At 40.3% G+C, this 26,511-nt stretch overlaps 1 protein-coding gene across 1 annotated transcript in view; it reads left to right on the plus strand.

Moving 5' to 3' along the window:
- The window catches only part of mbd2 (methyl-CpG binding domain protein 2), a 76,219-nt gene extending 56,277 nt beyond the window's left edge, over nt 1-19,942 (plus strand). Inside the window, exons 5-7 of the mRNA XM_008115106.3 lie at nt 727-904; nt 16,201-16,345; nt 18,728-19,942. Of these exons, the coding sequence (XP_008113313.3) occupies nt 727-904; nt 16,201-16,330 (308 nt within the window). The 3' untranslated portion in view covers nt 16,331-16,345; nt 18,728-19,942. The remainder of the gene's footprint in view (nt 1-726; nt 905-16,200; nt 16,346-18,727) is intronic.
- The last annotated feature ends 6,569 nt before the right edge of the window (nt 19,943-26,511 follow it).

The following is a 26,511-nucleotide window of genomic DNA, read 5'->3' on the forward strand; positions in this document are numbered from 1 at the left end:
TGAATCTTCATGTACAGAATATCTGAGCTTTAAATTTTTCAGGAGAGTTAAGGAAGAAGCTGTTCTTCCAGTTCTGTTACACTGAAAGGTACAGCCAGTAGGAACATGAGAGAAGGGCATCTGGATTTATGTCAATTTTTGTGAACCAGATTTTGGGGAAAACATGAGATATAAGTGAACACATAAAAATAGTAACTTTTCCAAGGTCTGTCGAAAAGTTGAGTCCTTATGTGTGGGATTTTTTTTTTGAGATTACAGAAACTTTCTCAGAGGGGAACAATGTACTAGTAAAACAGGAAATCCAAAATAATTTAGCAAATGAAAGAAATTAAGCCTGTTCTAACTGGAAAAACAAAACAAATGTATAGTAAGAATCCCATATTTATAAGATTTTCCTGGCTGAAAATTATGTGAAATCACAAATATCACCTAACATTATTGAATTTCCTTTCTTCTGGTCCAAGCATACCATAGTGTTCAGTTGGAGGACCTAGAGTTTCCAGTCGCTAAGTGAAACCACACATGTGGGTTCTGTGGTTACAAGGTCTTACTATATTCCCAAGATCCTTAGAGAACATAATATCAATCAATCTCTTAAGAATGTTTGGTGTAGAAGTTCCTGGTTTGGACATTGGAGATCAGATTTGGTGTCCTTCGTATCTCACCCAGCTTTTTGAATTGTGATGTTTTTGAACTTGATGGGAACAACTCTATTCCTTTTCTTAGGTGTTGGACCAGGCAGTAACGACAACACCCTTCTCTCTGCTGTTGCCAGCGCATTGCACACAAGTTCTGCTCCCATCACGGGTCAGCTTTCTGCCGCGGTAGAAAAGAACCCAGCAGTGTGGCTGAACACGTCCCAACCTCTCTGCAAAGCCTTCATTGTTACGGATGAAGATATTCGGTAAAATTCCTTTTTTCTTTTCTTCCACAGAGAGGAATGAATGTCTTTTCTTTGTGGCCATGGCATTTCGCTGTATTTTTAATGTCTGATCCTGGAGGTAGTGGTTATGATGATTGCCCTGTGCCTGAAGGCAGTAGGTGCCAAGGAAGGCAGACCATCATGTAGGAAGCTCTTACAAGTAAGTCTAGCTAAGACATGGACAAATTCAGCCCTCCAGGTGTTTTGGACTTCAACTCCCACAATTCAAAACAGCTGGTAGGTTGTTAGGAATTGTGGGAGTTGGAAGTCCAAAACACCTGGAGGGCCGAAGTTTGTCCATGCCTCATCTAACTAGTCTTACATCAGTAGTCAAGGGAGTTCATGAAAGTGGCCAGGAGGCACAGTAGTAACGTGTCAGCCATCCCAGAATCCCTTCACAAGAAGGCAGCAATCACAGTAACCAAGAGAAAAGGGAAAGGCGAGAATATGTCCAGAGATCACATTTGTGGTTTAACTTTTGCAGATTTGATTATTTGCAGATTTGATTAATATTTATTTATTTATTTATTTACAGCATTTATATTCCGCCCTTCTCACCCCGAAGGGGACTCAGGGCGGATCACATTGCACACATAAAGGCAAACATTCAATACCATAACATAGAACAGAGACAGAGACAAGACGCAGGCACGGGCTGGCCTTGTTGCAGCTGGCTTGCTATCCAGCCTACGCTACAGCCCAGCGTAGGAATTTAGCTATTTTCAGGTCTTTTGGTGCAACTTTATTGTCAACTTCTGGCAACTGTGTTACAGAATTTAGAGAGAACACTTACCTAGGCATTTGTTGGTCCTCCAACATGATTCGGTGGTCATCTTCCAGTGAGAATCATACTGGAGGGTCTAGAGATTCCTAGAAAGTGTTTTCTCAGGTAAAACAACCCCTTGTCTTCTCAAAAGCCTTTTGGAGGTGTAAAAAATCCAAATTGTCGCCTTACAAAAAGTGTCCAGATCCCAGGGACAATCTCTGAATAAGCCCCCAATAATTGTGCTTTTGAAGGCAACGGGAATGAAAAAAAGGGACTCTTGAGTATTTCATGGTCCCAGCAAGGTCATAATATCAGTCACCAAGTAATCATCTTATAGTGGACACTTCGTCAGAGATCCTGTTTTTAACCCCAGCAAAGTTCAAAGCTTGCCCATCTTACTTATGTGACAAATGCTGGTTGTTTCCCACCCATTCTGGAGTCCATTTTAGGGACATTTTCATAAGTTTTCCAATCATGGGGTATTGGGACAATGCTGTGCATCTTTTGTATTGCTAGCGAAGGCGTGGGGAGAGAATCAGGATCTTGAGGCAATGTGTCAATGCCATTTCTGGCTTATCTCAAGAGAGCTCTAGACTTGCAGGTTTAGATTTAGGCCCAATGTTTCAGACTTTGCTTATGACATTCTATTAATACATGTTATTCCTCCCCGCACATCAGTTCTAATGTTGCCTCTGAAAACCACTGACAATAACCATCAGGTTCCAAAATCCAGCCCTTTTTACCTCTTCTGAGTCCTATGATCCTTTCTAATCTTTGGGACTTGGTCATGTCCCAAGTTGGGAACTCTTCTTTTTTGGACTGCAACTCTGCCACCTTGGAAGTGTTTAGGAAGAGCCTGAAAACCTGGCTCTTCACACAGACTTTGAATAAGTACTGCCCATTTGTATGCTAAACTTTCATACTAGCGGTCACTTTTTGATCGGTTGCACCTGCATGGCTAAATTCTTGATACAGCCTCAGGGTTCACCCCCATTTTAAGGTTCTCCCCCATGATCTTATAGAACTTTTAACTTCCTCCATGTTTACAAGTCTCACTTAGCGCACTTTTGCCCAGTTCATTTTAGGATTTTATTGCTGTGTTTTAACTTGTGTTCTATTAATGGTTGTTTATTTTATGTCTTTTAAATTTTTATTTGTATGTTTTTTTGTACTTGATGTTATTTGTATTTGTAAGCCACCCCAAGTCCCCCCGAGGAGATGGAGGCGGGGTACAAAAAATAAAATTTATTATTATTATTATTATTATTATTATTATTATTATTATTATTATTAAATCCCTTTGTTAACAGTGGATTTGGGGGACTATAGTCCAAGGACTAGTATTGCCAAGCTTTGGCCCCACCAACACTTTGAAAATTGCACCCAAAGGTATTTTACAAAGAAAACTTTACTTGATTTTATATGAACTTGTATGAACCTGTCAGTTTGCAGGTTTTGTAAAGATGTATTTTGAGTTTCTGCTCGATCAGCGAGTGACATGCTGTGCCTGGTCTTTGTGAATCTTGCTGACACAACATTGTGGAGCCCTGCAGGTTCATAAACAAGGAAGTAAATCAGAGGTGCCATCTTGGCCTAAGCTGCATGAAATAGGAGAGTGGGCACATTCTCAAGTCTGGCTTGATTATGACCTCCTCTACCCTCCCTCCCTCCTTCCCTCCCTCCCTCCCTCCCTCCCTCCTTCCTTCCTTCCTTCCTTCCTTCCTTCCTTCCTTCCTTCCTTCCTTCCTTCCTTCCTTCCTTCCTTCCCATTCATCATGCATGAAGGAATAGGCTTCCAGATCCTCTTTGCTCTCCAGTTCTAAATCTCTCACAGGAGGCCAAGAGTCAGCCAAATGACATAGTTTGGATGTTAAATGAGTTGTTTAAGGCCCGTTTATTCAAGGCATAGCGTTCAGTTTTGCCTTTTCTGTAAACCGATTTTCCTGAATTCCAGAAAGATTGTTCCCCCTGAACCTTCCTCTTCCACCACCACCAGAATTACCTCCTATGAAACCTGATAAAATATTTTATTGGAATTCCTTAACTCTTCCAGCACCATTTAAATGTGCAACCATAGATAGCGTACAAGATCATGGATTACATGATGAAATGTTAGGTTTATTATGGTCAGTATGTGCCTTCAAGTTGTTTTGATTTATGGTGACCTTTATACAGGCAGTCCCCAAATTGCAAACAGGCTCTGCAGCTTTGTTCTTATGATCTGAAGTTGGAACAGGTGTGTTTTAAATGCAACTCCAGCCATTTTTTAAAACAAAAGTGTGATAGCTTAGGGAAGGGCTAACACCTCTATGATGTTTGTTTTGCTGCCTGTTCCCCTGTTCAGAAGATTTCACCTCACTTTCTTTCCCTGTGACCACTGGATGTTGAAAAATTTGGCTTGTTGTGGAAAAAAAGGATTGGCGATAAAGCTTCAGTTGAGACCCCTTTCTTCAATTATAACTCTTTCAGGAGTGAATTTCCTTCCTAGGGATAGATTACCACTGCCTTATTTCCAAGTTGAGAAAAAGAACTAGTTTAAGGTCACCCAGTGAGTTGGTTCTGACTTGAATCTTCCAGGGACCTCTTTCAGTACTCAAAGTGCTCACACTTTATCAAACTGTTAGTAGATGGGGCCATGTAGTAGCAGTCACCCATTTGTGTGGCCCTTTAAGGCAAAACACAGCCCTCCACATTTGCTGGGGATTGGGGCACAGGACCCCCACCAACGTGAAAAACCATGAATTTAAACATTGCTATTTTGTAAGCTTATATAACATTTCTCTAGGAAGATTTAGGTTCTCCAGCATGATGCTGTGGTCATCGCCCACCAGAAGTTAATCGCAGAATTGTGCTGGAGGATCTAGAGATTCCTAGAGAGAATATTTTGATCAACTCTATGAACAATCAAATCTACAAAAATCAGCCCCACAAATGTGAAGGAAAGGCAGGGGGTAGTACCAAAGTGTTTGGAAACCAACGCATATCACAGCCAGGCACCAGATATCCTCTGATCTGATTAGGAGTTGGATGGAAATGCCACCAATGAATATAGGAAGCTACAGGGTATGTTTCAGTGCTGAAACTGGCAAAGCCGTTTATGTAATTAATCAGGTTTCCATAACTTCACAGGTGCTGTGAAGGCACATATGTATCTACATATCTCCTCCCCAAAAGGTAGATCTCAGGTGTACCAGAAAATCCCCTCCTGTCAGCACCCTCCAAAAGAGATTCATTTCCCAATCCACTTGGCTTTGTTTATGGGATGGGTTACTCACTTGTTCTTTGATGGAGGTTTTGGCAAGCATTACTTCTCCTCCTTGAACCCCTCTTACATGAAAAAGTAGCTTTTTGAATAATGAAGTGTGTGTGTGGAGGGGAGGGTTCCAGTCAGGTTTAGAATATATTGCATTTTCAAAACGTTCACCAAAGAAATAACCTGTATTTATGCCTACAAGATAAACTGTCCAAACAAGGAAACAATATGCCACAGACGGACCCTAATGCCAGTGTAGTCAAAGCATTGGACTGTGACTCTGAACACTCTAGGATTCAAATCCCTCTCATTTGTGGAAACCAGTTAGGTGAACATGAGCACATCACACTCTCTCAGCCTCAGAGAAAGACAAAATCAATTCTTTTCTGAGGAAATCTTACCAAGAAACCCCCATGACAGGTGGCTTTAAGATTGCCATAACCCAAAAATGACTTGACGGCACACAGCAACAAAAAATCCTAATGCAAAACATTTGCATTAAACCGTTTTGGGTGAACAGAGATGGAGACAACTCTTGGGCACCTAGATAAGTTTGTATGAGATAGTTAAAAAGAGTCAGTTGGAATATTTAGCAATTTCGAAACAGTCTTGAAACTGAGAACACAGCAGCATGGTATCTTAAGTTAGGTAAAGGTTTTCCCTTGACATTAAGTCTAGTTGTGTCCAATTCTGGGCGTTGGTGCTCATCTCCATTTCTAAGCCGAAGAGCCGGCGTTGTCCATAGACACCTCCAAGGTCATGTGGCCGGCATGACTTCATGGAGCACTGTTACCTTTCTACTCACATTTGCATGTTTTCGAAGTGCTAGGTTGGCAGGAGCTGGGGCTAACAGTGGGAGCTCACCCTGCTCTGCGGATTGAACTGTTGACCTTTTGGTCAGCAAGTTCTGCAGCTTGCAGTTTAACCCATCATATTTTACATCTAGGCAAATCCTTTCCTACCTCCTTTTTTCTTTTTGGAAGTTATTTTGTCACAATAGCATCTATCTCTTTTTAAAAGTTAAGGACTAAGCATTTTCTCCAGCTTCACTATGTCCTTCCAACTATGTAATGGCAACATAAAAAGTAAACACAGCATGCTTCCCTCCCTCTTATTATTCCTGCCTCCAGAACCACATAAAAAGAAATGAGATATTCTGATCTTTTTAACAATTGTCATTCTCTACCTCCACCAGCAGAGGGCACCCTTAAATCATAGATTTTTAACATCAAAATGTGAATTTGTTCATCAGGAAAATAGCATGGGAAGATCTTTGTAAAATCATAACTACTTCCCATTCCTTCCTTGTTCTCCATGTCACACTTACTCTGTTTCGTTATTATTTTTTAATTATGTTGTATTATATTTGCACTGACTGCTGTTGATTCAGTTGTATATTGAGAGACGTCTGTTTCCGCAGAGCTGCTTCTATAAATTAGCACTGGAAATGAAGCTGAACATTTTAATGGGAAAGTCATTTGCTTCAGGGCTGGAGTTCTTATTTAACTTGTAATGATGCGTTTTCACTTAAAAGCATTTTGCTATTCCTCCGCCATCTTGATATTGCTGTTTCCAGTTCCTGTCTCTAGTAAAATTCATAAAACATAAAAGAAAATTGTGAAATTGTAGCTCAGCAGTAATCACAAGGGAAATCTCTTGGTATCTTTCCCCAAAAAATCTCTTGTTCCTTTTCCTGCTCATATTCCCACATTCTTCTGAAGGAAGAATTATTATCGGTCATTTATTTGATTGATTTAATACATATCTCCTACTCTTCTCTCCAAGCTAGGTCTGAAGGCAGCTCACAAACAATATTTTAAAGAAAATAAAAGTGCACAAGATACAATATCAAAAACACAAGTACAGGAAGATCCCCGTATCCACGGGGCATATTTCAGCAGGAGGCTATTGCTGAGCTGTAGAGCATACACTTGGCAAATAAAGCTGCCCTCCATATCCACAGTTTCTGCATCCATTGAGCTACCCCAGGCATGGGCAAACTTTGGCCCTCCTGGTGTTTTGGACTTCAACTCCCATAATTCCTAACAGCCGGCAGCCCTTTTTCGTTTCTCTCTACTGTCACTTGCTGGCAGGCTGTTAGGAATTATGGGAGTTGAAGTCTAAAACACCAGGAGGGCCAAAGTTTGCCCATGCCTGATCTAACCAAACAGTATTTGGAAGTAAATCTCCAAAAGCATGTTGTTTACCATTTTATATAAGGAACAGCATTTTGCTAATCATTGTATACAATGGGATTTTGTACCCATAAAGGGTTCTGGAACCCAACCCCAATGGATACTGAGTGACCACTGTAGAATGTCTTAGGTTCATTCTCTCCATGTCCAGTTTTTTAAACAAGGTAGTTCAAGGAACAGTTGATGGAGAACCCTATTTTACTCAGTATTTTGTGAAAAGCAGGAGAGAAAATACTGGGCGAGGAACACAGAATCTGGTAGGGATTTGTAATTCCTTGATGTACTCTGCTATGGAAAGACGACGGGTTTATTTGTTTATCATGTCAGAAGCAAACTAAGGGTACAGTTATAATGTATTTAAAAAACTCACAAAGTCAAGAACTTGACATTATACTAGATTTCCTTTGACCATTTGTAGTGCCTCCAATGCTGCTGCGAGAAGGTCCTCCATTGTGCATGTGGCAGGGCTTAGTCCACACTATAGCAAGTGGCCTGTGGTCTGTTTCTCTCCACACTTGCACATCGTGGATTCCACTTTGTAGCCCCATTTCTTAAGATTAGCATCTCGTGGTGCCAGAGCGCAGTCTGTTCAGAGCCTTCCAAGTTGCCCAGTTTTTTGTGTGCTGAGTGGGGAGTTTCTCATCCGATACCAGCCATGGATTGAGATTCCAGGTTTTCACCTGCCACTTTTGGACTCTCGTTTGCTGAGCTATTCCTGCAAGTGTCTCTGTAGATCTTAGGAAGCTATTTCTTGATTTAAGACTTTGGCTTGCTGGCTGATATCGGAACAGTGGATGGGCCGGGGATGTCAATGCCTTGGTCCTTTCGTTATTGGCTGCTATTTCCCGATGGATGTCAGGTGATGCAATACTGGATAGACAGTATAATTTCTCCATTGGTGTGGGGTGTAGATATCCTGTGATAATGCGGCATGTCTCATTAAGAGCCACATCCACTGTTTTAACATGGTGAGATAGATTCCACACTGGACATGCATATTCAGGAGTAGAGTAGCAAAGTGCAAGGGAAGATCTCTTCGCTGTATCTGGTTGTGATCCCCAGGTTGTGCCAGTCAGCTTTTGTATGATATTATTTCTAGCACCCACATTTTGTTTGATATTCAAGCAGTGCTTCTTATAAGTCAGATACGATGGATAATACACTCTGATTAACCTTTGCACACAAGATCCGCAATTACGGTGCCCCTAAGTGTCTTGTTAACCAAATAATATAATGTCTGGGTTATCAGTCTAATCAATGATCGGGTAATTAACAGCACAGCTATTAATAACTGCAGTTTCACTAAAGTGTATTGAGATGATCAAGACCAAAAAAAGAGAAAGAAACTGGTTTAAAATGGTCTGCTGGGATTAGTAGGGATGGGCAGAGAATGGCTCATGAGATGCATACACATGTCCTTTGGGATCCCGTGCTGTGTTCCTAGGATCCCCCAAAGTCTGCAGACCACCCCATTTCTATAAATGTTGGGGCAGGTAAAAGAGTTTTTGTCCTCCTCCTCTCCCAAGCATCGCTCAACCCTAACGCCCTGAAAAATAAAGAAGGTTGGTTGTTCATTGAATTTGGAATTGGATTTAGAACAAGCAAAAGTTACCTAACAACAGGCTCCAAGCAGTAGAGCCTCTTGCAATGAAAAGCACTTTTACTAATGTAATAGCATCATCATCATCATCACCATCACCATCATCATCATCATCATCATCATCATCCACTTGTGTCCAAGTAGGAAGGCCTGCTTAGGAAGTGTTGTGTCTGTTGTGTCTTGGCGGTGGGTCTGTAGGTGACTGTGGAGACTTACTCTTGACCCGCATGTTCTCCCAGTGAGGACATCAGTTTCCAAATGAAAGACGGTCCCGGTCAGGGTTGATGCACCTTCCTCTTAGCATGTTTCTCCCTTTCTCCCTCCATTTATGCCTCTTTGAATTCCACAGCACTGTTGGTCACAGCTGACCTCAATTAAAGCGCTCAAGAGCCAGGGCTTCCCAGTTCTCTTTCCCTGCCTATGCCACAGTTTTTAAAGTTGGCTTCAAGCCCATCTTTAAATCTCTCTTCTTGTCCACCAACCTTCCATTTTTCATTCTTGAGTTGGGAGTATAGTAACTGCTTTGGGAGATGGTGATCGAGCATTTGGACAACGTGGCCAGTCCAGTGGAGTTGCTGATGCAGGATTATCACTTCAGTGCTGGTGGTCTTTGCTTCTTCCAGAATGCTGACATTTGTCTGCCTGTCTTATCGAAAGATTTGCAGGATTTTTCAGAGGCAGGGCTGATGGAATCATTCCAGGAGTTGAATGTGACGTCTGTAGACGGTCCATGTTTTGCAGGCATATAACAGGGTTGGGAGGACAATAGCTTTAAAAAACAAGCATCTTGGCCTCCCTACAAATGTCCTGATCCTCTAACACTCTCGGTAATGTAATTAACTTCCATATATATGTATCTATATGTAGTTTTGGAACCTATAATCGCATATTTTATTACAAAATCCAAACTCGTATTCCATAGACTTATATTCTTGTTGTCTTAGAAAATTGCACCTGACCACTTCCCTGCAAATATTTTGGGCACGAGACATTGGGGGACCTCTAGATAATTCTACTATTCCAGCTAAAAGCCCTAACCCTAACCCTTTATTTTGCACATAATATGTCTAAACTGGGATCTTTGGCATGCCTCCTGCAACTCTTTGGCTGGCTATACAAGTGTCCAAAGTCGAAGTCTTTGGCCTTAGCTCCTCACTCGTGTTCCTGATGCCTATTTGCTTCAATGTTTAGCTTCGCTGATTGCATATACGATTGCATATAGTTGTGTTGCCGTTTGGTGTCATTTTAATTGCCGTAGCTCTATTTTATGGTATCCTATGATTCATCCTTTGTGGGCCTCTGATTGCGCAGTGTGTTAAAGTGCTGACCTGCTGAACTTGCAGACCAAAAGGTTGCAGGTTCAAATCTGAGGAGCAGAATGAGTGCCCGCTGTTAGCCCAAGCTTCTGCCAACCTAGCTGTTAGAAAACATGCAAATGTGAGTAGATCAATAGGTACCATTCCGGCAGGAAGGTAACGATGCTCTATGCAGTCATGCCGGCCACATGACCTTGGAGATGTCTACGAACAACGCTGGCTCTTCAGCTTAAAAATTGAGATGAGAACCAACCCCAGAGTCAGACATGACTGGACTTAATGTGAGGGGAAACCTTTACCTTTACCCTTATGATTAATCCTTTAGTGAGCTTCTTAGAATTATCTTCCAAGGCAATAGGCAGGAACTGTCTAGTAGAGAATACTAAGTAACTCCTTAAACTACAAATTCCGAAATTATGTGGGGTGGAGTCATGACAATTAAAGTGTTATCGAACAGATGTTATTGAACAATGTTGATATACCCCTGTTAAAACCTGTATCATTCTCTCCTGCCTTTACTTAATTCAAAACCATCCAACCTCATAAAATTCCCGTTGGCTTTTCCTTTCAAAGTGATGCTCAATCATAGCCCATTCCTGGGATATTATGTATGTTCTAAAACCCATCCATTAGTGTCTGCCGTTCTTTTACTTTAGGCTTGCTCTATAAATGCCAGCGGATGATTTGGTAATGCTCTTTTTCTTTCTCATGACTACTAAAGCCATATCGGCTCCGGAAACAACGTCTTTTCCTCTCTTCTGCCAGCTATTCCGTATGCACAGAATAGCTTTTTCTTTTTTAAAGATCCCTGACCTGCACTTTGTTGAACTAGCCTTGCATTGCCTGTGTCTTGCTCAAAAATAAATCTCATTCATCAGCATTGACATTACTGCCCCCCAACACCACTAAAATCTGACCCGGTGCAATGCACTGAATGGAAAGATAAAGTAAACAGCAACATAAAGCATCTTTATTATTTAGTGAGATGTGTTTTACTGGGCACATTTGTGGCCTCCGTATGAACTTGATCTAAGGGTTTTGAAATAAACCAGAAATCATGATAGCTTCCTATCTTTGATGCAGATATAGAGGCTTGAAAGGCATTATTTTGTCTGAAGGCAGTTTTCAAATTCTTAACATTTGAAAGGACCTTTGGGGAAGAGCTGCGGGCTTATTGCATTGCTGGGTCTACCTTCCTTTCTACACAGGTTTAAATGATTCCTAATAACATGATCTAATTTCTTCTATTTGTTGACTTTGTTAAGTGCCTTCAAGTCAACTCTGATTTATGTTGACCCTATCATAGGATTTTATTAGCAAAATAGATTCAGAGGAGTGTTGCAATCATGTTCCTCTTAGGGTGGAAAAGGGCAGTTTGTCCTGCCTAAGGTTACTCACTGATCTGCTATGGCCGATTGTGGATTTAAAGCTTAATCTCGAGCCCCAACATGATATTTAAATTGAAATATCATGCTGGCTTTCTTGTTCTACTTAGAACACACTTTCTTGGGATGGATGGATAGAGAACTGTCTTCTTTGTACTCTTTCTGTCAATTTCCTTTCCAAGGTAAGACTCCCTGTAACTTTGGAATCCATAGCTGTGGTTTCACTTACAAGTCTGTTTAGGGATTTGCTAGGTCTTCTGGGCACTTCTGTGGTATGCTTGCTCCACACATTACCATATAATTGTGTTCGAGGACCTACATCTGCCTAGGGAAGGTCACTGAACACAACTCTGTGGTATGTCATGACTAGAAGTATGCTAATTCTTTGGCTTTTGGCCATATCTGCAGTCCATTCTGCAATATATCTTCCATGGATATAGAGATCTTACTGTATTATTGTTCAGATGTCCAACAGTACAAAAACAAGAATGTATGTTAGCATTAATATGCTTCCTCCTCCTCTTCTACAACCCAATTATTGAATGATGGGATTGCAGATTGAATGGACATGTTACACCCCTAGGCAGCGAGAGCACTGAAAACCAACACAGAGGCCAATAACAATATAATATCTTTATTGAAGCAAATGAAGTTTCAAAAGAAAATAAACAGAATAGTTGAGTATGCAATTGACCTTTCAGGAAAGATCAAAACTAGTCCAATAAGTGAAAGTCTTATGTACAATATTAAGGTCCAAAGTCCAGAAACCGAAACACACTCAAACTCGGCTTGAGTATTGAGTGGGGAAAAGGAGCAAGGTAGCACAGATGAGTTCTCTGGAGTAAAAGTCCCAAAGCAGGATTTCAAGGCAAGGCAGGAGCTGGAGCTGAAACGCAGTCCAAACTTGGGCAGAAGGTAGACCAGCACCCGGTCTACTCAGAAGTAAGTGCACCATCAGGCCGCTTGGATTCCAGGAGTTAGAGACAATGATGCTTCTCAGTAAGAAGTAAAGTTGACACCACACAGGAAAGTTCCAAGGGCAAAACTTTTATTGACATTCATAAGCTCCCCCAAGCCAGGTGCCTGACTCCCTCATTCTTCCCAAGAGAACTGAGCTTAGCCATAGTCACCACGCTCCGCTAATCTGGCGCTTCTCCTCAAGCTTTGTCTTTGCGATCTCTCTGTTTTCAAAAAAGCCCTGCGATCAAACACTAACCCGTCAGGAGAATCTGGGAGAGCCGGCACTGTTTCAAGTGCATCCTTAATTGGCGCTGGCTCGGAAATGTCAATAGAAGGCATCTGGAAAGGAGTTGAATCTTGTTGACATGGGAGAAAACCCAAGTCTTCTTTGTCCTGGTCAGCAGTGGCCACAGGGTCAGGGGCCAAAGGTGCCTGAGGTATCACAGGACATTTGGTTTTTTTTCTGCCTTGAGTCCTCCTTCCTTCTCAAACATGGCTTATTTTCTTCTGGGAGGAATTCTGGGAAAGCTTTGACAGGCATTTGAGTTCGGCTAAGGTCTGTCTACATCCACTTCTAAAATCTTGACATGCTTGTTTCAATGATTTATAGCAGGAAGTGGAAACAAGTGCTTCTGTACATACCATTATATTGAAGCTCCCATCATCCCTTGTCCTTTGAAATGCTGGCAATGCTTGATGGGAGCTGTTGTCTGAAAACATCTGCAAGGCCACTCACAGTTTCCATTCTACTCCATTGCTACAAGGTTAGAATAGAAATTACTTCTGCAGCCACCCTGACATTTCAGTCCTTTTTTGTCAATAAGAAGTACCAGAGTTTGCTTTTCACTTTCCTGTTTTTCAAACATGCTGCTGCAGTTGAGAAACATTGAACATCATCATGGATAGATGAGAGGTCTCTGAGTCTTTAGATCACCCAACCTTCCTTGCACTAGATTTTATAGAACAGGGGTTTGTATTAAATGAAAGAGCTATTGGAAAAGTTCAGTTTCTGTGTATAGTTTTGTTAAAGCCACACAGAGCCATCAGGTCTTTACTGTTCCCCACAGTGCTCTGTCATTGAGAATTGTGAGCGATTCCCCACTGATACCATCAAACTGTACAATTGACTTACAAGGTGTCTAGTGAAAGCTCTGTCCCTAAATCATGCTCTGCCTCCAGAAAAAGAGGGTTGCATGTGTTCTCTCTCTGTGTGTGTCTTCTCTTTCTGACCCCATCTCAGGTGACTAACTGTGTTTCCAGCTTATTTTTCCTCCTCTCTTTCTAAGCAGTTTCAAGCTCCCCCAAGTACAAGTTGTTCCACGAGAGGTGTATACATGCTGCAAATTTATATCTATCATGGACCCATTCTGTGGATTCTTAGGCTTTCTAGTTTGTTAAAGCACTTAGACATTTGTGATGCAATGGTTGTCTAATTCTGGTTCTCCAGAGGGTTTGGACTTCCAACTAGTATGCACAATGTTCAATAATTTGGGGAATTGAAATTCCAGACATCTATGAGGGCTATCTAGAAAGTAGATTACTTTTAAAAAAGATTAAAAATGAACAAAGTATAGGAGAAAACATTTACCATATGCAGTTGAAAGCCACACCCAAATACCACATCTCATGTAGTCGCCATTCAAATCTAGGCACTTACCATAGTGATGTATGAGCTTTGCAACTCCTTCCCCACTAAATTCTGCCGCTTGCGTCTTCAACCAGCCGGTCACTCCTTCCCGCAGCTGCACAGCGTCGCCAAAACACTGCGTTGCCAGCCACGCCCCCATTGTTGGAAACAAGTGGTTGAGGACGTGAGATGTGGTATTTGGGTGTGGCTTTCAACTGCATATGGTAAATGTTTGCTCCTATATTTTGTTCATTTTTAATTCCAAAACGTAATCTACTTTCTGGATAACCCTCGTAGAAGACAAGAGTTTGAGAACTACTGCATTCCTTTCAACTAAAGAATATAGCTTTTTTTGGTAGAGAATTCTAAGTGCCTTACCAGACTTCAGGGTCCAATTTTCCATAGCATGGACCCACAGTTATTAACATGCTATCAAGAATTAACTAATATAGACATAGCCCTAATGAAAATGTTCCCATGAAATGTTTTCTGAAGCATGAGAGGGGCAACCAAAGTTAAAATCTGATAACTAGTCTCAACTAGAGTAGATCTGTTGAGTCAGCGGCTGATGGTAAATCAACACTTACACAAATTCAACTGTTCCAATGATTTCAGCAATTGGATTTAAGGGTTATGATTACCTACTGTTTGATCCCTCATTATGGAGTTGGTTTCTTCAAGATAACATGATCTTCATAGAGTTTTCCCAAAAGAGCCAACACTTGGCTTTTAAAGTTCTGCTTTTGTTTACTGTTTTTAGCTAATTAATTACAGAGTTTTGTTGGGTTGCATTTTCTTTAGATTTAATGACTGGTTATTTTGTGAGGTGCCGTCAGAGATGAGGCTGTAAAAAGAAAGGTTTAAATGCTCCAAATAAACAAAATACAAGGAGCTCAATCTATCTTAAAGTATATTTTAGGCAGAACTCAATTTTTGCAAGAGCTAAGCATGTGCTCCTATATCTCCCATTGATAGTAATAAGGATATTAAACTACTTTGGCTGTAATTGTATTATCATGCTGTGTTGTGTGTTCTGATATGAATGTTATATTATTTGGGGAGCAAAGGAATTTGTGTGTTGCTCCTCTTTGCACTCTGTCATTATTCAGCATTTGCCTGTGAAATCAGTAGATGGCAGTGATACTGAGATTGCATTCTCTCTGATGACTCTCATTAAAATATTTTCATAGTTTACAATTGTGCATGCATATTGAACTTCAGAGAAATATATGAAAATAGCATTCATGCTGGCATCTCAGCAGTAGCCATTTTTTCTTGGTATTGTGAACTCCCTGACTCTGCAACGTGTTTCAGTTGAAATTGATCTCTTTTATGAAAACAACCTCTCTGCAGTAAAAATCATATATAATCTAATACTCATATACTATATAAAACAACCTAGTTTGGTGCCCAGAATATGGAAAACATTTTTGGTACAGTTGGCCTGCCATATTCATGTATTCTGTACCCATGGATTACACTATCCATGGGTTGAAAATATTCATTTTGCCATTTTTGTACAAGGGATATAATTTTAATGAGCATTGCACAGTCAGTTTTCCACATTCCCTGGGGTTAGGGGCACAAGCCCTCATTAAAGTGAACAACTGTGAATAAAGAAATTGCTACTTTTTATTTGAGAAGACATCTCTTTGGAAATTCCTGTGGTCAACTCATCCTGGAAGTCGGCTATAGAATGGCATTGGCGAACCTAGAGATTCACAGAGATGATATCTTTAGAAATCTCTAGATCCTCCAGCATGACTGATGAAAGTTGACTATAGAGTCACATCTGAGGTTCTAGAGATTCCTAGAGAGTATTGCTAATTAAATTTATGAATAATCAAATCTAGAGAGTATTGCTAATTAAATTTATAAATAATCAAATCTGCAAAAGTCAAGCCACAAATGTGTAGGTATGTTCTTATATAATGGGACTTGAGCATCCACGAATTATGCTATCCAAGGGAACAGTATGTATCCTAGATCCAAACACCAGTAGATACCAAGGACCTATTGTATCCTTCTTTCTTAGTTACAGGTTTTATGGTTATTCACATATTAATCAATTTGTATCAATACTTTGGGCCCATTAATTTGAACCAGTCATTGTCTTGATCCATTCTTAAATGGAAGAGAGAACATTTTAGTCATAGATTTCTGAATTATTCCGCAGGAAACAAGAAGAGCGTGTGCAGCAGGTACGCAAAAAACTGGAGGAGGCGTTAATGGCAGACATCTTGTCACGAGATGCAGATTCAGGTGACTTGGATGAGGTTGAGATGGACAATGGAGAAGAAGCATAAAAATCAAAGAATCAGGTACATCCTACGCTCCAGAAGAAAACAAAATTTGATGAAGGACCATATTGTGTATTTGCTCTTCGCTTCCACCAAGTATGAAGTGCCAGCAATTTGTTTTAAGGGGCAAATAGAACCAGGAAATGACCTGGTCTTTGTCTTCTATGGTTGTATAATACTACAGACCAGAAGGCCAAAAATAAAAAAGGGGAATAGACGTTGATAAAGCATAGCTACTGTAGTCTGCTGAAAGGAGCTTTAGAATTCTTTGGTGTGTAGGAACAGTGGCAACTGATCTTCTGAGCATTCTACCTCTTGTACAAGAAGGACAGGAAGATCTGGTCCTCCAGATGATGTAGGATTTCTCCTTCTCTTGCTGACATAGCCAATGGTGGTGGATTTGAGGAGCTGCAGGCCAGGCCACATGTTCCCTCCCTACAACAGTGTCTTATTCAACAACCTTCATATGCCCCTTGCTTCAGAGATGCTTCAAAGATGCACAGGTGCTGGATGAGAAGATAGTCCATCTTCTCAGTAGGAAGAACTGTTGAAGACAGAATGACAATGATTCCTTATAGACTGCTTAGCTCTGGGGCCACCAAAATATAAAGATTTCAGTGTCATGTTAGGTCAGTTTTAGAATTTTGATCTATTTTAGAGCAAATTCCACATGTGGTTGGCAATTTGGAACAAGTGATTTCAGAGGCCTCTATCTCAACCACTATCTCAAAAGTTCAGGGTATCAAATGAGTGTTATGTAGTTGAGACCTCATTTTAAAGGAGCACTTCTTCATATATGTACCGGTCATTCAGGTCTGTCCCACCAATGGAAGCAAAACAATGCATAGAAACAATAACTTTTTAAAAAAATCCAGGACCTTCTCAGCTGTAGTGGTCTAGTTTAGAAGGTCCTCTTCTTGGAGGCCTAAATGTCATTGAAGCTGTCCTCCTTCTGGTGCTAGGCTAAAATCCAGCTGCTCACCCAAGTATTCAAAGCCTGGCTGAATTCATGGTTTGGTTTTATTTTTATTTTTTATTAAGTGGCTATTCATTTTACATGAAATTCTACATGAAAACTAATGCTTTCCCCTACTCTAAAGGAGTTAACATGGGTGCATTTTCACAGTGACTACAGCAGATAGACAAGTTTGTGTTTATGATTTATGGGTGACTTAGATAGGCACCTCTGGACAAGTCTTCACATCGTCAAAAGCTTCCAGCTGATGGCAACTGCTATTGCTTATAAAGCTAGAAAATTAACTTCAGTCCTTCTGCTCATTCACAATAAGGATAAAGAGAAATGATGGACTTCCTAAAGTACTGTAAAAATTGTCAGAAAGGGAGTGACTTATTGATTCAGTCTTATACATCAGGGGTGACTAACCGCAGTTCGTTTCTCAAAATCCCCTGCAGACCACCTTTCCTTCTGTAGTAAGCCCAAATACCACTGCTTCTCTTCAAAGTCCATCTCAAAATGGCAAGGCAACCACTTCCTGTTTCCATTTTGAGAAGGATTCTAGAGGGGTAAAACCTAGATATTCAAAGGCACACACTGAGCATCCCTTATCTGGAACTGTAAAGTCTGAAATGTTCCAAAATTGAAAATTGTCTGCGTGGATAGCTGAGATTGTGACATTTTTGCTTTCTGATAGTTTAGTGACCACAAATTTTGTTTCATGCACAAAATGGTTGAAAATATTGTATAAAATTTCCCTCAGGCTAAGCCTAAATTGTGTAAATGAAACATAAATTTCATATTTGGGCATGGATCCCATCTCCAAGATGACATCCAATTCTGCCAAACTATGTAAGCTGCTCTGAGTCCCCTTCAGGGTGAGAAGAGCGGGATATTAGTAAATAAATAAAATACATATGCAAATGCAGGTATTCCAAAAAACAAACCCAAAACATTCAGATTCTAAGCATTACAGATAAGGGATACTCAACTTGTCCTGGTGTGGTTTGGGTGGATAGGTGGGATGTTTAACACATTTGGGGGACTGTCTGTGTGATTGGGCTCAAAATGCGGCCAAATATTATACTGATTTTTTCTAAATTTGCAGGGTTTGGAGGAACTGGGAGAGCATAAAAGTTGCAGCCATGGGACACATGTGGCCCATGCCTGCACTATGAGCACCCTCTGTTATACATAAGACTGACTCCCAAAAAAGAGATGATCTGATTGCAAGACTAAGTCAGTGGTGACAGACAGTGAGCTGTTGCTATTGAGAGAACTAGTAAAACTGCTACAGACACCTTGAGGCTTGTGACTATGTGGAAGCTTAATCCGGGGGCTCCTGTATAGTGTGGATTTTAACTATAAAAGCAACAACTATATCACACTGTTAAGGTTTTTAAACAAAGCCCCTCTTTTTTGCCCTTTCCCTTCATTCTGCTTTACAGGTACTTAAAAACAAAATTACTCCCAGAGGAAATTCCTGGAAGCCGGAGGCGCTTATTTTTTTGTTTTGTTTTCTGTGGGTCTTTCATGATAAGAAGAAAAAGACCAATGCACATTTATATAGCTTTCTGATAGCATTAAAAACCAATGCCATTTGGGGCTTTTTATTTTGGTGTATATATCTTATTAAAAGAAAGAAATGGAACGAAATGAGAGGAAGAGAAAAGGCAAAGTTACACTTTATTTTGTGTATAATGGCTTCAAAAGTCTCATTTTTAATTTTATATGTTAATGTTGGATAATTCTCTAAAACCGAAGCTGAGCTTTCGATGCCAGATTGCAATCCTCCTGGGACTATTACAGCTAGCACTAAATATTTTGGGATGTTCTCCCCTGTTTGTTTTCTTTATATAAAAAAAACCCTATGTGTTCTTGCAATAATGGATCAGGCAAACAGAACCTTTCCCCATTTTTTTAAAAAAAAATAATTATTGTGAAATGATGTGTTGTATATATATATAAGATTTTTATATTGGAGGTGAGTGGAACCATCTGTAAATCGACCCACGATAATTCTCTACAGAGGAATAAATAATTATGTTCGAAGTGACTACATTTCTAGACTGTGGTGTGCTATAATTTAAGGCAAGACAGTGCACTTCATGCCATTCATGCTCAGATGGTAATACAGTACAACCTCCATATCCACCTGGAACTTTTTATGGAAATTTCTCTAGGAATTTGCTACATCCTCAAGGCCAAGTGTATGGTAACTTCTAGTGGAAGCATGCCACAAAACTGGCTATGGGACCTAGAAAAGTCCTAGGTAGGAGATATTTTTTCAGATGTAGGTAACTGAAGTTGCAGTTACAGGGGTTGTACTGGACTGAGCATTAGACAGAAGTCATTTAGTCTAGAGAGATGAGTGTGTCCAGGGGACTTGGATGCCAAGTTTCTGCTTATGATGTTGCACTTCTAAGAGGCACTTCTAAGAGTCCCTCGGTGGTTTTCGTTAAGTTTGTTGGGACCTGGATGCATACAGCAATGTGAATTTGGCTGCACATTGGCAAAGTGTGCTGATGTGCCACATCAGAGTTGGGCAACTCGCTCTTGACCTCCGCTTTCTATTGCTCAAATGGAGGGAAAGTGACCTACCTACCTCACAGGGTTGTTGTGAGGATGAATCTAATAAAGATTGTAAAGCACTTTTCAAATTACATGGTCTGCAGAGTGAATAGCTAAACACACAGTGAGATATCCTGATTGGTTTATGGGGAAAGACCATAGCTTGGTGGTGAAGTGTTGTTGAATGTTTCTGGATCATGGCCATACAGCGCAGAAAACACACAACAAACTTGGTGGTGAAGTATTTGCTTCCTATTCAAAAAGGACCATGTTTGATCTTCATCCAAGAGCATCACAAATAGTTGGAATGGAAAAGAACTAGATCACAGATTGCTGCCAACTAGATCGTCCTTCATGCAGTCATGCCGGCCACATGACCTAGGAGGCGTCTACGGACATCTCCGGCTCTTTGTCTTAGAAATGGAGATGAGCACCAGCCCCCAGAGTCGGATGCAACTAGATCTAATGTCAAGGGGAAACCTTTACCTTTACTTTAGATAGGTAGTGCTTGGTAGATGGATAAATAAATGAATCATCTGCCATCTAAGTCAACCAATTAGACCAGTCACAAAATTGGGAATAGTGGTAGCTGGTGGAACAATGAATCCATTATGGATTGTTGTCCCATAAGCACTGTCCAAGCACAGACTTTTTGTGGAGAAAGGTTTTAGCACCTTGGATAAGCCTCTTAAAGTGGAAAGTGAAACCAACATGGCACTGCATCACATTAAATAAATACATAAATATTCCACTGTTGATGAAAAACAAAATCAGCTAAAAATCTAGTAAAAAGATTATAAAGAAGTATTGCTATTAGAAATTCCAATTTATAACTGTTTAAAAAACATTGAAAACAGAATTAAAAAGAAAGATAAAAGTATAGCAATATGCAATACAAAGATCCTTTGCCACAACTAGTATTAACTACCAATGGCATGTCTGAATTAGATTATTGCCTGTTAATGGAAAAGTGGGCAGAACAAGTTCCTAGATTCTTTTGAATATATTCCATAGTTTTGGAGCAAGCGCTAAGAAGGCCCACTTCTGTGACGACAGGCAATGTTCCAATCATTGCAGCAGGAGTTCTTGTTCACTTCAGGTTTTGCATCTTCCCCTAGTTTGCAAGCTTATTGCATTCTAACAAGATATTTTTGCATTCAGTCGGAAAAAGATAATCATAAGGTGAGAATAACAAATATAATCACTTGAAAGGAAACGTGGTTGAACATTATGTGGGATCTGTACAGAATGGTGTGGAAAATGGCGTTAATAATTGGACTAGGACTCTCTGAAACCAAGGTTTGAATCCCTGCTTAGCTATGGAAGCTCACTGAGTAACCTCCAGCAAGCCGTGTTATCTCAGCCTCAGAGGAAGACAAGGGCATAAGCCCTCTGAATGCTTGCCAAGTAAACCTTGTGACATGTTTGCCTTACAATCTTTAATAAGAAATGACTTCAAGGACACAACAACAAAAAACAACATTGAAGCGAATCATGGAAGAAGACTTTCATCATCAAGTCCCTAGACAAAGTGTCAGGTTGATTTTTTCTACCCGGCTTTGCCCCATCTTCCCCATGCAGAGCGAAGCACATTTAACAAACCTATACAGGTAAGGTAAATGTAAAGGTTTCCCCTGACGTTAAGTCCAGTCATGTCTGACTCTGGGGGTTGGTGCTCATCTCCATTTCTAAGCCAAAGAGCCGGCGTTGTCCGTAGACACCTCCAAGGTCATGTGGCCGACATGACTGCATGGAGTGCCATTACCTTCCTGCCGGAGCGGTACCTATTGATCTACTCACATTCGCATGTTTTCGAACTGCTAGGTTGGCAGGAGCTGAAGCTAACAGCGGCCGCTTACGCCGCTCCTGGGGTTTGAACCTGGGACCTTTCGGTCTCCAGGTCAGTGTTTTAAAACTTCGCCACCGGGGCTCCTTAGTTTGGCCAGCTACATACGATATCAGGTGGGCAATGGTGTGATGAGTGGAAGCTAAGGATCCATTTTTGGGAAACTGGGATGCCCAAAGTGCTCTCAAAAGTCCAAAATGGATATTCACAAGTCATCAGAAGTCTCATTCTGGTTTTGAAAAATTATTTTTTAAAAAGCATTATTAAAAGAGTTCTTGGGGAGGTGTTTAAAGGGGTTGAGGGGCACAAAACATCTTCGAAGGAATCACATGTGGACCCAAAGTGACACTTTACCTAACCTCATATTTAGGTCTTCAAGTCATTAAAAAAGTGATCTTTTAAGAGTCAGTATCTGTAGAACTGTTCTTCAATACCACATCACAAATGTTTTTTTTTTCTATCAGATTTCTTCACTATCCAACTTTCACAACCATACAAAGCATACCAAATGTTTCAGATATCTGCCTGTTTTTTAAATTAATTTATTTTACAGAAAACACACAAGAAATCATACAAATACCTACACATACAAAACTTGTGAGAGTTGTATTCTGGTGAGACAACAGCACTCTTTGGCAGAGAGACCTAAAGACCTTGTGAAACTACAACTCCAATGTTTCCATAGCTTTGGGTCATGGCAGTTAATGTGGTGTCAAACCATTAATTTTCCAGTGTCGAGGCAAGTGTCCAATTTTTGGAGAAAAGCTAGTTGAGGAATCCTGTTTTTGCAGGTTCTGATGCTGATTCCCTCCTGGGGTTACATATGAATCAAAATGTGATGACCTGTTAGATTTTACCCTTTTCAAAATTGCTATTCTGTTTTTAGGTCAGAAGAGAAAAAAAGAAAAGAAAACAAGGTATCAATGGATGGATGGATGGAGAAAATATATATTATGTGGGAGCAAATCAAATGTTCATATAAATCACCATCATAGGCAATCACTCGTGCCCGAGTATGATTGTCTTCCAAGGGTAATCTTGGTGGTGGGTTTGTAAGTGACTGTAGAGACCTATTCTGGATCAGCGTGTTCTTTCACAGTGAGAGCTTACATTTCCAGATGGAAGGCAGTCCTGACAGTATTTGTGTGATGTGCCTTCCTCTTGGCATGTTTTTTCCATTTCGCCCTCCATACGTACCTCTTCAAAATCCGCAGCATTGTTGGTAACAATGTCAAATGCTCAGACTTCCCAGTTCTCTGAGTTTATTCTACATTTTCTTAGGTTATATTTAGGCCCATCTTTTAATCTCTTTTGCTGTCCACAGACATTCCATTTTCTGTTCTTGAACTGAGAGTAAATAACACCTTTAGGAGACAGTGATGGGCATTCAGACAGTGTGGCTAGTCCAGTGAAGTTATTGACGATCATCATTTCAATGCTGGTGGTTTTTGCTTCTTACAGGACACTGGTGTTTGTTCATTTAAAAGCACATGGTTAAATGTGGATCTTTGTGCAGAAAATTGCAGATCAATGTGGAAATGAGAAGAAAAGGACTTGTGATTCCACACATACAAAACTGTCATAGATTGACAAATAAGCTGGGCAGCTTCTCCTGCATTTGAGGCAAGGTGTTTAGCAACCGGTCTTTCCATTGTGGTTTTCCATTGTGATCCCCACCAACTGCGATCAGGCTTTTGGGAGAAAAGCTGATTATGAAATGCAGGCCATGGAAGCACATCAATTTTCTAGTCTCAAGCTGATGAGCCTTTCCGGAGTTCTTGGTTGCTGCGAAGATATCCTTATTGCATGGTGATTTTTCATAAAAGCCACCTGTAGCCAACATATGGAGGCGGATGGATTCTAGCAGCTTTATAATAATGTACATTGAACTGTGGCTGTTGGAGCCGTTTATCTTAGACTTCACTCTTTTCAGCCGTCTCTCCTGATCTGTCATTTCCAAATAAACCATTGATCTTTACACTCCTCAAAAACTTGTAAAGCATCCTGTTTGGTGAGTTTACCTCTCCTGCAGTGATGGGCATTTATTCATCCCAAAAAGACAAAATGGAAGGTCATGGAAAAGACATCCAACAGTGCCCTGGGGAAGATGAACCTTTGGCTCATTCAGTATCGGCTTCCATGGTACAATTAGTCAAAGAAGGAGTCTATGACTAACCAATGAGAGAAATATAGATACATATATACAGCCACCTTGAGTCCCTATATCAGGAGAAAAGTTGGGTAAAAATAAAGATAAATCTCTGGAGAGAGAGCGAATCAAACAGACAGACAGATTGGTTAGCCAACATTGCCTAGGATGAGGTTGATGGCATTGCTTATGAGTTGAATGAAATAAAGTTCAGTAAAATTTGCTTCACATCAAGTTTTATGTAAAATGGTCATAAACCCTTATATTTTTGTTGGTTGTTGTTGCTGCTGTGATGTACCTTCAAGTCATTTTTGACTTATGGAAACCCTAAGGAGAACCTGTCATGCAATATTCTTGGCCAGATTTATTCAGAGGTGATTTGCCTTTGCTTCTCTGGGCCTGAAAGTGTGTGAGATATCCAAGGTCACCCAATAGGTTTCCACGACCAAATTTTATAGAATACTTTAAATAATTTTGTGTATGAACCAAAGCTTGTGTATATTGAATCACTTGAAAACAAAGGTGTCACTATCTCAGCCACCTGGGTAGACAACTTTGGATTTTGGAGTATTTTAGGTTTTGAAATTCGAGATATGAGATGCTCAACAGGTTCGAGATTTTCTACAGCTGTGTTTAAGGACCCCCGTTTCTTAGTTATTTTTTATTCATTGTTCCAAAACAAAACCATTTGTAGTATCTGTTTCATACCAGAGGGGAAAAATCACACTGGTTGTGACATTGACAATAATTTGTAGAAACTGTCTCTTCAAGAGCAGACGATTATGGAATCATCCTTGATTTCTAGTGCAATGGAGAGAGGCAGAGAAAGCCTCCCACTGCAAATCCTGACACTTCATTTGGCTTTTTAAAGTTTGTGACTAGGAGATCGTGACTTGTTCATCTTCTTCAAATGATGAGATAAGATAATTAAGTGATAATTGTCCCCTTTCCCCCCCTCAGGGAAAGATAAATGTCTCAACAATAAATAACCGGGACCCAGGCTGAGTGCTGATTCGCAAGCAGTTTACCTCCTAGCTCAAAAACCTAATGATCTGTTATACTTCAACAGCAATGCTAATTATTATTGCTGTTTATGTAATTGCTCGTATTCCCGTCTGGAGGAAGAGGGTGGAAAACAAAATCTAATAGGTCATTTCATCGCTTCCTAATGCCAATGCTGGATAATTTCCTGCTGTGTTATAATTTCCACACATAGATTTCACTTTGCTAAATTGCATCTATACTATACATTTAGAGCAGTTTGATACCACTTTAACTGCTGTGTCTCCATGTTAAATACTTGGTATTTGTCGCTTGGTGAGGTATTCTACATTATAATTTCCACAGGTAACTCAAGTGTCCATTTGTATTACAGGATTAAATTAAATTGATTTGCGATTTAGTCATTCTCTTCCCAGTGGGATAGAATTCAAAGACATAGGGTGCATTTACAGCATGGAATTAATGCATTTTGACACCAGTTTAACTGCCATGGCTGAATGCTATGGAATCATGGGAGTTGTAGTTTTACAAGCAACAAATAGTGCTGGTGCCTTACCATTCTACATCTTCCATGCTTAGGATGGATCCATGACTGTTAAAGTGATTTTATACTGATGTAAAAATTCATGCAGACGTACCTGTGCTTTCTTCTAAAGCTTGGTCAGTCATTCAAACCCAGTGAGATGTCACTTGGAAAGCCAAGTCAGAACTGTCGCTGCCCTTTAAATTTCAGGGTCTAAATCTGAGATGTAGGGGTGACCTCCTGTGATGTCACATGTGGCAGTCTCTGGTGGTGTCAACAAGGTTGATGTTACAAGAACCAGATCTTGGTGATATCATTAAGCATGATAAATTAAGCATCAACTATACTTCTGCAAGCATGTCTAAAAAATGGGGATACGCACAGAGATGCACATCCTTTTTCATGACAGTGCTCTCATCCTAGGATTCCTTTCCATGTAGAATGATGGGGTCAAGCTCAGAGATCTGATAATGCTAGTGACTGCTTGCATGATGCAATTTCATGGCATTGGACATTTGTTTACTGAATTTCAAGGCATTCATTCAAGAGCATTTCATCGGAGGAACTTTCTTTCAATTTCCCTTCCAGCTGCCCACACTGCCTAAAAGCAACCCCAAGAACTGGTTTAGGGGTCACACAGATGGCTGTCATGGGGGAGTGAAGTGCTCTTCCCATTTCCATTGGATTCTATTATTACACCAGCAAATGTCAAGTGCTGGAGAATGGCCAAAGTTTGTTAAAATTAGTCATTTCACACTACAAAATGATAGCACTATGATTCCATTTCAACTTCCTTGGCATTATGGAATGGCTGAACACTTGGAATTTTGTCCTTTTGGAATATCAGTATATGAAACTTTCTCAGCTCTGAGAATGTTGTCTTGCTGCATTCTTAACTAGAGAAGGTTGTAACATGAATACAAGAATACAACAGTTATCTCAAAAGTGCAACACATACAGTGGTTTGAGCATTTGACATGGATTCTGGATAAAAATACCCATTAGATATGGGCTCCATTGGGTAACACTGGGCAGTTTATACTCTCTTATCCCCAGATGAAGGCAGTGGCCAATCTCTGAACAAAGTTTGGCAAGGTAAACCTGTGATACATTTGCCTTACAGTCACTGTGAGTTGGAAGC

This window comes from Anolis carolinensis, chromosome 2 (assembly GCF_035594765.1).
Source record: "Anolis carolinensis isolate JA03-04 chromosome 2, rAnoCar3.1.pri, whole genome shotgun sequence".
NCBI lineage: Eukaryota > Metazoa > Chordata > Lepidosauria > Squamata > Dactyloidae > Anolis > Anolis carolinensis.